The sequence below is a fragment of the Schistocerca americana genome, chromosome 4, assembly GCF_021461395.2.
Source record: "Schistocerca americana isolate TAMUIC-IGC-003095 chromosome 4, iqSchAmer2.1, whole genome shotgun sequence".
Lineage (NCBI taxonomy): Eukaryota > Metazoa > Arthropoda > Insecta > Orthoptera > Acrididae > Schistocerca > Schistocerca americana.
Genome location: NC_060122.1, coordinates 505859236 through 505872572, shown reverse-complemented (window position 1 = coordinate 505872572; position 13337 = coordinate 505859236). Strand labels below are relative to the sequence as shown.

Below are 13337 nucleotides of genomic sequence, written 5' to 3'. Positions count from 1 at the left end.
GTATGTATGAAATACCAAATTTAAAAAAGAGTGCCAGAGCCTTAATTGAAATTGTGAAAAGTGACATGAATAGTATAGGTGAGGGAAATAATAAAACACAAATTGTTGATGCTCTGAGCATACATACAACAAAATCTGTAATCCATGGATATGGAACATGCAATTTGCATTTGAAGAAGTAGGTGAAAAAATAAATTAACTCGCCAGACATATCACGGGACAATCCAGTTTCACTCTGTTATGTAGTAGGCACCATTTATGTTGTTTGTGACACATTAAGTCCTTCTAATAGTCGTCCCAGTGCAGTCACAATTTGCACATTACGTGAAATACAAGTTTAGTTTGAAGTGCTGACTTCTCACACTCAATTACCAAAATACAAATGAAGAGCACAGGTCCCACTTTCATAAGCGGTGTTTGAGAGGCTTCAGATGATTGGGTAGTACATTCAAATTCATATCGTCCCTTACCCTGTTACTTCATCCCAGAGATTTATGTAGTTTCCTTTATAGTTGTCTGTTTTGTTAACAGACCAAGAACAATACAGCTGCTAAGTCTGTTTCTTTGTGAATTTCTGTCAGTTTGTTTCCTCTGATTTGAATTGCTCAGATGTTTTAATAGCATAGCTTGAGGAAAAAATGGTTTTGAATATGAAATTTTTGTACATTAATATGCAGGTGACATAGAAGTATCAGGAAATGAGGTTTTGTATAAAATGAACAAAAATGCAGGATTGGTTTTCTGTGCCGTGAATAACACTGTGAAGCACCCAAAAATTACTGTGATAGGTTGCTAATAATTGCACGTGACACTATTAAGATTTTTGTGTACTTGATGTTGATGATGATGATGATGATGATGATGATGATGTTGTGGTCTTCACTCCAGAGACTGGTTTGATGCAGCTCTCCATGCTACTCTGTACTGTGCAAGCTTCTTCATCTCCCAGTACCTACTGGAACCTACATCCTTCTGAATCTGTTTAGTGTGTTCATCTCTTGGTCTCCCTCTACGATTTTTACCCTCCACGCTGCCCTTCAATACTATATTGGTGATCCCTTGATGCCTCAGAATATGCCCTACCAACCTATCCCTTCTTCTAGTCAAGTTGTACCACAAATTTCTCTTCTCTCCAAATTGTGTACTTATGGTACAGAAAAAAATACAGTTAATAATGATGATCATTTACTTATTCACTAGCTTAAATTTTGATGCCAGTTTCCAAGCTCATGCATCATAGCTCGGCTTGCTGGCTTATTGGTTGTTGGCGGTTTGAAAGCATTTAAGTTCACACCATAATGAAAACGTCATTCACTAATGATCACAAACCTCACGCAAGAAAAGATCCTATCCTAGCACAACTTCCTAGTCAGTCATAGTTAAGTATGATGAATCAATGAATCAGAGTTTAAAACAACAACACTATTATTTACTGTATACTTACTTTAACCGTATCCCCCCCTTCCCATTCCTCAAATCTCTCTCTCTCTCTCTCTCTCTCTCACACACACACACACACACACACACACACACACACACACACACACACACACACACACACACTTTTTCTTATGTCTTCCATATTGATTTGAGTATTTTGAAAGCCAGTAGTTTATTTTCATGTCTTTAGGTACTAATTACCCTGTGTGATGTACACAGTTTCCAGTCTATGCTGCCAATTTGCAGTGTGCACATGTGTGATGCCCTTCAGCCACCACCAGAGTTGGGCAAAATTTATTTGAATGATAGATAACAAACATAGATAACATTGTTGTTCATTGCCCATGATTAACAAATATTATTTGAAATGTTTTACACTTACATGAATAAAAACATCTGTGAATAAAAATATAGGGTTTTCATGATTGAAGTTCCAGTTTCAAAATGCTGTAGAAAGCGATCAACTGCTCAGAATGACATCAAATTTGAGCAGCATATTATTGATGCAGCGGGAAACATGGAACGAAAAAAAAAAAAAAGAAGTTAATGAAAATTTTACCAGTAGATGGCACTGTATGTGCCTTAACGTAAGGGGCGTTGGCTATAAATGATAAATGAATTGCAGTATGATAACTATGCTTTGAATTGCACATTACTCCATCCATACTGTTCAAAGTGCTTGGCAGCACAGGTTCGGCAGTCAGCAGTTGTGGCACCGTTAGTTACGTAAGCCCATCCACCATGGCAAGGCCGTACCACATCAGATAGAAAAAAATTGGCACTTAATTGTCTTGTGTCCAAAAACAGCATATAAATCAAAATGACATGGGCTTCTAACTGTCGTGAGATTGGTGCAAGTAGTGTTCAATATGCTGTCCACCATTTTCTGCCACAACTTGATGGTGAGAAACAGTACATCCCACAAGAGATCAGAGTGCCTGAGGGGTAATGTTCAGAATGCATTGCACAGTGTGCACCTCTGATTCAGCTACATTCATAACTGAAGCATTGAACACAAAATATTTCAGATAACTCCACAGCCAGATGTCATATGGATTAAGATAAGCGATTTGGATGGCTAGGCTGTAGGGAAATGATGGCTGATAAATCTAACATTTCCGAAATGCCTCTGCAGCAGCCGCTTCAGTGGCTGTGTAATGTGCGGAGGAGTGCCATCTTGCCTAAAAATAATCCTACCCACACATTCATACCACTGAGGGGTTGGAGTGACGTTGCTGTGCAAAAGACTGTCATAGCATTTACCAGTGATGCTACAGGTAACATGACCCACAGGACTCATCTCCTCGAAAAAATACAGCCCTACAATGAATGATGCTGTCAACCAACAGGACATAGTCACTTTTGCAGAATGAAGTGATACCAGTTGACGAGTGTGCAGATTTTCCATTGCCCATATAGTGTTACAAGGTAATGGAGGTCAGAGCATGCCTGTATCCAGCACAGTGGGAGACTACTGTGTCTGTGTTTGTATTAACAAAGAACAAATGAGCTAAAGTAAATGAACAAGAAATGGATGAAATGCGACTGAGGTACAAATGAGGTGGAATCCAGTGTCACTGGTCCATTTTATAACGTGTGTTGTGTGGCTGTACAGCTAAAAATGTAGTTCATGTTGCCAACACTGCAAGGAAGCTGCACCGAACTACCCCTATTAAATCTTTGACAGGGATGAGACATTTTGTTGTTCTAGGGTTGCGCTTTCCATGTGGCACCAATGTGAGGACAAGTACATAAAAATTTCCTTCTGTGAGCACTTGGACCACAAGCAAAATTTGAATGGGCACGGCTTTTCCTAATGGCCAACACCCTATTGGGATTTTCAATAAAAGTGATTTATCATAATCACATAATTATTCTGACAGTTGCATACTTACGCGACACGTTGGCAGTTTCAGAATTTTGCACGTAATTAATTTATTAGGCTACACCTGCAATTAAGTTTATGGACTTGCTAGATGTACATGTGATTGAGCTGTGATAACAACCATATGATTTTGTCAGTTGTTGGAATGTGCAACCATAATTTAGTTGTATTGATTTATAACGTGCTCTTCCTTTGTATGAGCTGGATGTAATGGTTGACTTGGCCTCCCCAACAACATTATGAATCACTCCGGAAAAGTCCATGCTCTCTGTCTACACTAATGAGCCAAAATATAGTGACCACCTGCTTAAGCTTGTTTGTCAGTCTTTGGAATGAATACATTGCTGATTCTGTGTATCAAGGATCCGACAGTTTGCTGGTAGGTTTGCAGAGGTACGTGGCATTAGATGCCTATGCACAGGTAATGTAATTCGCCTACACGGATGGGTTCCATAGAATTTACATTAGGCAAATTTGGTCACTGAGACACCAATCCCACCAGTCTGTGTCTGTGGTATGCTGCACATTTGGAGATGCCGTTCACCTCAATGACGGTGTTTGTGGAGATTATCAGTGACCTAGTGTAGCAAAAAATGTGATACACCTGAAGAGCCAAACACATTTCCATTGATTGACAGTCAAATCCGGATGGTCCCGTGCTCACTGCAATCATAATTGATGTCGTTGGTTCAACAGTGAACACTTAGGGATGGCCTGCTGTAGAGCTCCATGTTCAACAATGTGTAATGAACAGTGTGTTGTGATACATTTGTGCATGCATAAGCATTGTGCTGTTTCAACAAGGATGCCACAGAGCACCATCTATCCTACTTTATCCTACTTCACAGAGCAAACAAGCCTCCAAACTCCAAGTTTTGTGAAGAGCTGTGGTTGTCCAACTATTTAGCACCTAGTGGTAGTTTCACTATCCCCCTACTTCTTTCAATAGATGCTGAAAACAGTGGCATGTAACAATCAACCAGCTTCACTGTGTTTGAGATAGTACTTCACAGGCTCTGCATAATAATGATCTGCCCTTTGTCAAATTCGTTTATCTCAATGGATTTCTCCATTTTTGCAGCCTATATCTTTGCTAGGGTGATCCGGCATCCATATCTGCTCTGCTTACATACTTTTGTTACCATGTCACATCCCCACAAGACCATCAGGCGGTGTCCACTATTGCAGTGGACAGTGGTCATAATGTTTTGGCTTATCATTGTATAACTCAATAGCGGCAGTTAAAATCCCCATCTGGTTGTCACAATATAGGTTTTGTGTGATTTCCTTAAATGGCTTAAGATGAATGCTGGGACACTTCCTGTGAAAGGGTGTAGCCAATTTCTGTTTCTGTTCTTCCTCAGTCTAAGCATCTGATACGTCTCTAATGATTTCATCAGCAGTGGGACTTTGAACCCTAGTCTTCCTCCTGTCTGTGATCATTTTTATTAATGGTATATTTCTACTGGCATCAGTGTGTTAAAAATATTTTGTAATGTGCATGTGGTTATTACCATAGAGTCTCACATCTAGTGAATTTAGCATATTTAACTGTGAAAATAAACTGAGGCAAAATAAATATTCTGTAGTGAATTGCTTGATGATCATGGCGTTAAACCAATAATAACAACAGTGCCCTCTATTTTTCAGGTCATGTTTTGACACTGTACAATTGGGGAGGTGCAATGTTTGTTAGTGGCTCACAAGACAAGACTGTAAGATTCTGGGATCTGCGGACCCGTGGGTGTGTGAATATGGTGACACCAGCTACAGCACCAGGAAACAGAGTAAGTCACAATAATATTAATTCTAACTTTGTCAAACAATTGAAAGTTCAGGATGGAATAATGACAATATTATGGAAAGGATGGTGCTACTCACCATATAGAGGAGACCTTGGGTCACAGAGAGGCACAACGAAAAGACTGTCAAACAAGTAAGCTTTCTGGCAAAAAGGCCTTCTTCCAATTTAGATCTTGATATGTTGTTTGTTGTCTAGTTTGGAAGGAGGACTTTTTGGCTGAAAGTTTACTTGTTTGACAGTATTTGTGTTGTTTCTATGTGTGACTCAACAATTCTATTGTGATATTGTTTCATTTACAAGCACAAAAATTTGTTCTTAATAAATTGTAAAAAACTACAAACGAAAAGGGTAATTTCTGACATCAGTATGATTTGGTGTGCAGATCAGCCATAGGTTATTTGAATTCTAAAAAGTTGGCAAAGTTCAGGTAAGAATGCTATGCAATGTGTTTAATGGCTGGTGGTTCTATTCAGCAGAGTGTGACTATAATGGACAAAGGATGAAACCTAGGCTGCTTTGTGTGTAAGTTAGTATCTTTCTTAATAACGACTAGTTAGGCTCAGCCGTGTATCCGTTTTCGGGTGATAACTACAGTCCCTCCTACATAACTTGGATGAAAAGTACTAAGATGAAATAATAAACTGTTTTGCTCAAGATTAAAGCTGCCTATGAGTAAGAAGAAATGACACTATCCTCTTAAAGATATTTTGGATGGTGTAGGACCAATTTCTGAGGGTTACCTTGAAGTAGTTATCTAAAGTCGTACTGCTGTGGACAGTTGGCGTCGAGTGCATTTTTCTGGATTGGAGTTCATCACACAACTCGTTCTTGTGTGCCCACAGGTGTTTGACACTTTCCTTGTCTCCGTTGGAGGCGGTTATATATGAACAATGCCTGGACTTGAAATTATACTTCCTGTCGAAACTGTTATGATGTTGAAAACAGTTAACAATAATGGTATGTGAAAAACTCAAGTGTATGAGTAGTTTTCAGTCTTCAAAATGGCAATTTGTCAATTAATGATAAACCTTGTTCCAGAAGTCCAGCAACTGCCGAAACAGATGAAAATTTCAGGAGACTTCAAATTTGTGAGCTTGTGCTTGAATACTTACAGCAGAAAATTGAAAATATAGCAGAGTTAATTGAATTGTATTAAAGCTCAGTGCAGCGAATATTAATGAAACATTTAGTAATAAGAGGGGTTTCTGCCAAATTTGTGTTTCACATTCCGACCAACCAGCAAAAAGGGCATGGAGTGGGAGCATGTTGTGCTTTGAAAGATTTTTTAAAAAACTGAACCCACTACTTTTTCCAAGATCATTAGTGATGAGAAGTCATGGTGCTATTGTTCTGTCTCTGAAAACAAACAACAGTGAATTTCGCCCAAGAAAAGCTCATTGAACCAAAATTGGTGCTCATTTATTTATTTATTTATTTATTTGATGTGAGAAAGAGTGTGGATGCAGAGTTCCTCCTCTGTGCCAGACAGTTACTCAGGTTTTTTGTTTGGTAGTTCTGAAATGATTACATAACAATATGCATTAATAAACACTTTTGTGGCAGATACATTTTTTCCACCATGATAAGGCTCCTACTGATACAGACTTCTCGGGGCACTAGTGTTTGGTCAGAAACAGCATTACTCCTTTGCCACGTGCATCTTACTCTCCTGAAATAGTTGAGTGTAATTTCTTCTCATTTCTACATCTGAAGAGGGGGAGTCATTGCAGATGAGTATAGAAAATGTTTCCATCAAAGGACACTCTTGACTGGACAAATGTATTGTGTGTAATGGAGAGTACTTGGAAGATGATGAGAATTTTTGTTAAAACAAAAGAAGATAAAGCTTTGCTGTGTGATATTTTTCCTGATCCAGGCCATTCTGTAGTAGGTGAATTGCGTATTTTCCTCATTTATAACTTTATACAAATATTTAATACTTTCCATATTTTTGGCATTTTCACTACAGTAAGGGGAAGCAAAGCAGTTCATAGTTCAGTTTGAGTGTTGCCTATAAAATTCTACATTGGAGATTTTTATTGTTGGTACATAACGCATGTAAAATTGAATTCATTGCACTGTGTGTCTTGTGAATTAATTATTTAATTTCATAAACTTTTGTGCTTTCCAGTTCTTGTGCTACCTAATTAAGCTTAGAGTTATGTCAATTATTAGCTCTCTTGTTCAATCATCGCAAATAGCTTCTGTTTATGAAATACTGTATTACATAATCTGCTTTCTGGTACTCGCGTTGCACTGTGTCTTACTGTATTGTCCTTTCTGTCTTTCAGGGCTCACCAGTGACCGCTGTGTGTGTTGATCCTTCAGGCCGTTTGCTTGTCTCTGGTCATGAAGATTCTTCTTGTGTTTTATATGATATAAGGGGTGGGCGTAATGTGCAGTGCTTCAAACCGCACTCTGCTGAAGTTCGGTCAATACGATTTTCCCCCAGCGCCTACTACCTTCTCACTGGTGGATATGACAACAAATTAGTCCTCACAGATCTACAAGGTGGGTGCACATGGTTAAACTACATACAGTATAAATGTATTTACTTTAGTTCTATATAGTCCACCCCTGGTAGCTGAGTGGTCAGTGCGACAGGATGTCATACCTAACGGCCCGGGTTCAATTTCTGGCTGGGTCGGAGATTTTCTCCACTCAGGGACTGGGTGTTGAGTTGTCGTTATCATCATCCTTTCATCCCCATCAACATGCAAGTTGCTGAAGTGGTGTCAACTCGAAAGACTTGCACCAGGCGAATGGTCTACCGGACGGGAGGCCCTAGCCACATGGCACTTCCAGTTCTGCATGGTCCAAATTCTTCAGGAGACTGCCCTCCTTCCCTCCCTCATCCCTCACTGTCCATCTCCTTCCTTCCATATGTCTTTTACATCAATCCGTGTTTGTTTGTTGTTGCAAATTCAGATTCCGTAACAGTATTCTAAACATAAGTTGATATACCATAAATAAAATTTTCCTGTTTTCTGTGAAAACTGACTGCAAGGAAGAAAATGAAATGGCACATTTGCGTATACTATTTTTGTTTAGAAATGTATACAAGTTGAATACACCTAATACTTGAACCACAAATGTTGTGGAGATCATGGTGCTATTGATGTGCTGTTTTCACAGAATGGACTGATAGTCAGGTACTCATATTGTTATCCAATCAGCAGATTGTAATAATACTTAGAAATTGTATTTTTGCACAATCGTACACTTTTTTAAATGAAACAATGTCTATTGATGTTAATAGGCTAAAAGTAGAGTAAATTAGAATATCAATGGTGGTGGTGTTGGATTCTAGCATGAGCCATTTACAGAGATATCATATTTTGAAAACTTTCCATCCCGACACTTCTACAGTACATGTGGTAGCAGACACTAAAGAACAACATGAGTGTGTAAAATGGTTATGTAGATTCTGACAAGTAATGAGAAACCTAATCATCATAGTTATGTTCAGAATGACCACAAGTAGTGGCAGTGCACGCTTCCAGTCTGGTGTGGAATGACTGCTGCACACTTGCGACCAGGCTGCAGTAATATGTCATTGCCTATCATTAGGTGTAGTTGGTATGTCTTTGTAGATAGCATCTTTCCCCTAAGAAAAAGTCTACTGGCTTCAAGTGTGGAGAATGGGCCAGCCAAGGTACAGGCCCTCTGTATCCATCCAATGATTTGGAAACAATTCATGGAGATGTGCTATAGTACTTTTGGTGCACTATGGGTTGGACAGCTGTCATGTTGGTACCACATGTTCCCCCTAGTTTGCAGAGGAACATCTTATAGCATCCGGTTAGGAGACTGCAATACTTGGGTACGTTCAGTATTCTGTCTGTGAATAACGGACTTATGAGCTGATGGTTCAGTGTCCCACACCACATGTTTACACTCCATGGATGCTGAAGTTCCACCTGACAAACCCAATGGGATTGTCAACAGACCACTAGTGCATCTTTCAGAAGTTAGCTTGGCCATTATTGGTAAATGTGACTTCATCACTAAACAAGATACATGATATACATCTGGAGTATCCTGTCTTAATACCCATGTACAGAATTTAACATGATTCTCATAGTTGTTTCCATGCAGCTCTTGATGGAGAGAAATGTGATAGGGATGAAACTTACGTTGGCAGGGAATGTGTAGGACACTTGCCTGATTCGTGCCACTCCTCTTTCAATTGCACATGAGGTAACATGCGGATCAACTGCAACAGCAGCAAGAAGATTAAAGTGCCCCTCTTCTGACACCACTTACTTCCTTGTGTTATGTTGTCTGGGTGTTATATTACTACTTTCATGTAACCTGTTGAAGAGGTTGATAAATCATTTCCAAGATGGTTAACATCCCTAGGGTATCCTGCTGCACACACTGTACAAGAACAAACTGCATTCTTCTTGCAGTCTCCATACACCATGAGCATGTTAGCTTTTTCGGCATTGGTAGATCCCATCATCCACTCACGATCTACTGCTCGGACTATCACGCATTACCTGACTAGCAAGCTGCAAAGCACTCGGGGAACACACAAGCACACGGTAAGAAAACACAACAATTTTGTACCTAGTGGCTATGCAGATTGAATGGTAGAAACAAGTGTCAGTGTGGAAACTTTTTAAGCAATAATCCTGCAACAAACACCACTGACATTCTAATTTACCCTACTTTTAGTTTGTTAATACCAATAGACATTGTTACATTTAAAAAAGTGTACTGTTCGCACAAATATACACTTCCGAAGTATTATTACAATCTGTTGGTTGGCTAACAATAAAAGTCCCTGACTATGAATCCATTTTGTGAAAACTGTACATCAGTAGCACTTTCCATATCTGCAACATTTGCCATGCAAATTTTAGGTGATTCATACTGTATAGAGAGACAATATGTATACGAGAGAAACAACTTGTGTAAACATGCTGCCCTGCTATCATTAGTTAAAACTGATTGTGAGAAAGAAAACAAAACCATACATTTTCACAGCACAGCAGAGCATTTTCTTTCTTGCACTTGGCAGTAACAGAGAAACTGTACATTATTGTAAAAAAAAATTATATAGATTATTTCAGTTAATATTTCCAGTGGAGTATTATGTAAAAAGTTGAATTACATTTCCATACTTCTGGTTACAACATTAAACAACAACTTGTCGGTATGTGGTAGTATAGGCTTGCAACTGTTTCTTTCCTTCAGAGGTGCCATTCTGACATATCTGTCCCCTTTGTATCTGTTGTTAGTTATTTCTTATCCTCTTTCTATTTTCAGTGTTAGCTGAATTTATCATGTCTTGGAGGCATTAAACTTCCCCCACCCACCACAATCTTTCCATTTTCTAAATTTAGGCCAAAGTTGACATAATCTGTGAAGTTCTATTAGACACAATATGCACTCAGTGTTCCAATTTTGCAGAAAATATATGCCAATAATATGTAATGCCATCTCTAAATTTGTGTACAAGGTATTTGTTTTTAAACATTTCTAGGTGATCTGACTCTACCTCTGCCAAGTGTTGTCGTGGCACAGCATCAAGACAAGGTAATTTCGGGGCGTTGGCATCCAACTGAATTCTCATTCCTCAGTACGAGCGCTGACAAGACTGCAACTCTATGGGCTTTGCCTCCTGTTTGAATCTCATTTTATCTTTTTTCTTTGTATGTTAACAATGGCAAATAATCCTTTTAAACTAATTAATTTTTGATGTTTAATATCAGATGTACCTGAGGAGAAAATTCAAACTGTGTTAGTACCTCTTGTACAACAAGCTTGTTCTAACTTTGTTGGATACATAGTTTTTTTTCAATGTGTATGATATTTTTTGGCTACTATCAGCTGCACTTGTGTAGATCATTGTGAATATAGATTCTATTTTCATAAAAGTAGATCTTAATTCACTCCGTACACATCTTAAAATTTTATTCCTCAATGGTTATTGAGTTTGAGTTCATTGTTTTAATGTGACTGTTCCAAAGTACCATTTGTGTAATCAATGTTAACAAGCAGTGCTGATGTAGGAAACAATTCACAAAATATTAATAAAAATATATATGCTGAAAATTAATATGAAATAAGAGAGAGAGATACAGCACATTTTGCTCTTTATTTTCAATGAAGAATTTGCGAGGCAAGATTCTTATTCTTATACAGAATCGAACAGAATTTTAACTCAGTATATGATGTAATAATGAAGCTTCTTACTGAAGAAAATTCTATAGTTTCTGACAATGCAGGTCTTGTAAGTTTTAATTTGTAGGAATATGTATATAATGTACAGTGCATACAAGTAACATTGTTTCTGAATTGTGTGTGTGTGTGTGTGTGTGTGTGTGTGTTTTCTGTACAAGTGTAAGAGGTTAGAGAGATTCTTATGAATTGTTTAAACATTATTTTTGTCACCTTGTGCATGTTATGAGTTAAGTGAAGATTTCATTAATATTGCCTGTATAGAAATCTGCGAAGTGTTAAACTGTATATCATAATCATGTAGTTAAATTTGCAGCATGTAATGTAAGATAAATGTTTTCTGTAACAGAGTAGCTTCAGAATGCTTTTTATCATTATTTTACAAGTTCATGGATACTCAGTATTTTTAGACAATTTTTTTGTAGTAACCAATGATCTTCATTAGAATAAAACAAAACTTTTTCATTGTTATTGAAAAGTATTTCATTTTGGTGGTGAAATTTAAACTATTGTATGTATGGATTCCAGGTGCCTTCATTTGCAGATACTATGAGTGACAGCTCCTAATCATTTGTCATTTTCAATCCACTCAAAATAGCAAATGTCTACTGCTGTATTTTTTTCTATGTGCAAATTAAACTGCAGTGTAATAACAGATCAAAATTGAAATATGTTTTATTGACCCTTCCAACTATTGAACTCAACATAATGTAAAAAAATGGGAACTGTATTTTGTAGCTGGATTTGAATAACAATTTATCACAGTTATGTGTTTTTAACCACAAAATTAATCCCATGAAATAACAAACTTTTTGTATGGACAGGCAATCTCAAAAGGATGGCTCCATTGTTTGAACTCAGCTGAATGTTTCTGAGAAGGTTTCAGTGCTGGAAGTACTGGAAGACACTGCTTAAAACAGTTCAGTGCACAATAGCTCCCAAATGTTGGCTTAAAATTTTGTTACCCCGGGTAACCACTATTGTTAGATACCTGGTACAACTAATGTTTGTGATGGCAAACAGTAGTAGTAGTAGTAGTAATAATAATTATTGTTAAGTATACCAAAAACATAGTGTATTTGCGGTCCATTTTATAGATGATTTTGTGCTATCATAATTATTTGAATAATTGTTGTTGTTGTTGTGGTCTTCAGTCCTGAGACTGGTTTGATGCAGCTCTCCATGCTACTCTATCCTGTGCAAGCTTTTTCATCTCCCAGTACCTACTGCAACCTACATCCTTCTGAATCTGCTTAGTGTATTCATCTCTTGGTCTCCCCCTACGATTTTTACCCTCCACGCTGCCCTCCAATACTAAATTGGTGATCCCTTGATGCCTCAGAACATGTCCTACCAACCGATCCCTTCTTCTGGTCAAGTTGTGCCACAAACTTCTCTTCTCCCCAATCCTATTCAATACTTCCTCATTAGTTATGTGATCTACCCATCTAATCTTCAGCATTCTTCTGTAGCACCACATTTCGAAAGCTTCTATTCTCTTCTTGTCCAAACTATTTATCGTCCATGTATCACTTCCATACATGGCTACGCTCCATACGAATACTTTCAGAAATGACTTCCTGACACTTAAATCAATACTGGATGTTAACAAATTTCTCTTCTTCAGAAACGCTTTCCTTGCCATTGCCAGCCTACATTTTATATCCTCTCTACTTCGACCATCATCAGTTATTTTGCTCCCCAAATAGCAAAACTCCTTTACTACTTTAAGTGTCTCATTTCCTAATCTAATTCCCTCAGCATCACCCGACTTAATTAGACTACATTCCATTATCCTTGTTTTGCTTTTGTTGATGTTCATCTTATATCCTCCTTTCAAGACACTGTCCATTCCATTCAACTGCTCTTCCAAGTCCTTTGCTGTCTCTGACAGAATTACAATCTCATCGGCGAACCTCAAAGTTTTTATTTCTTCTCCATGAATTTTAATACCTACTCCGAATTTTTCTTTTGTTTCCTTTACTGCTTGCTCAATATACAGATTGAACAACATCGGGG

General features: G+C 37.9%; 1 protein-coding gene across 3 annotated transcripts in view; it reads left to right on the top strand.

Moving 5' to 3' along the window:
- Positions 1–11976, top strand: part of LOC124612872 (WD repeat-containing protein 47) — a 692566-nt gene extending 680590 nt beyond the window's left edge. For all 3 annotated transcript variants that reach the window (XM_047141309.1, XM_047141311.1, XM_047141310.1), the window contains 3 exons: positions 4976–5112; positions 7421–7640; positions 10621–11976. In XM_047141309.1, the coding sequence (XP_046997265.1) occupies positions 4976–5112; positions 7421–7640; positions 10621–10766 (503 nt within the window). In that variant the 3' untranslated portion in view covers positions 10767–11976. The remainder of the gene's footprint in view (positions 1–4975; positions 5113–7420; positions 7641–10620) is intronic.
- The last annotated feature ends 1361 nt before the right edge of the window (positions 11977–13337 follow it).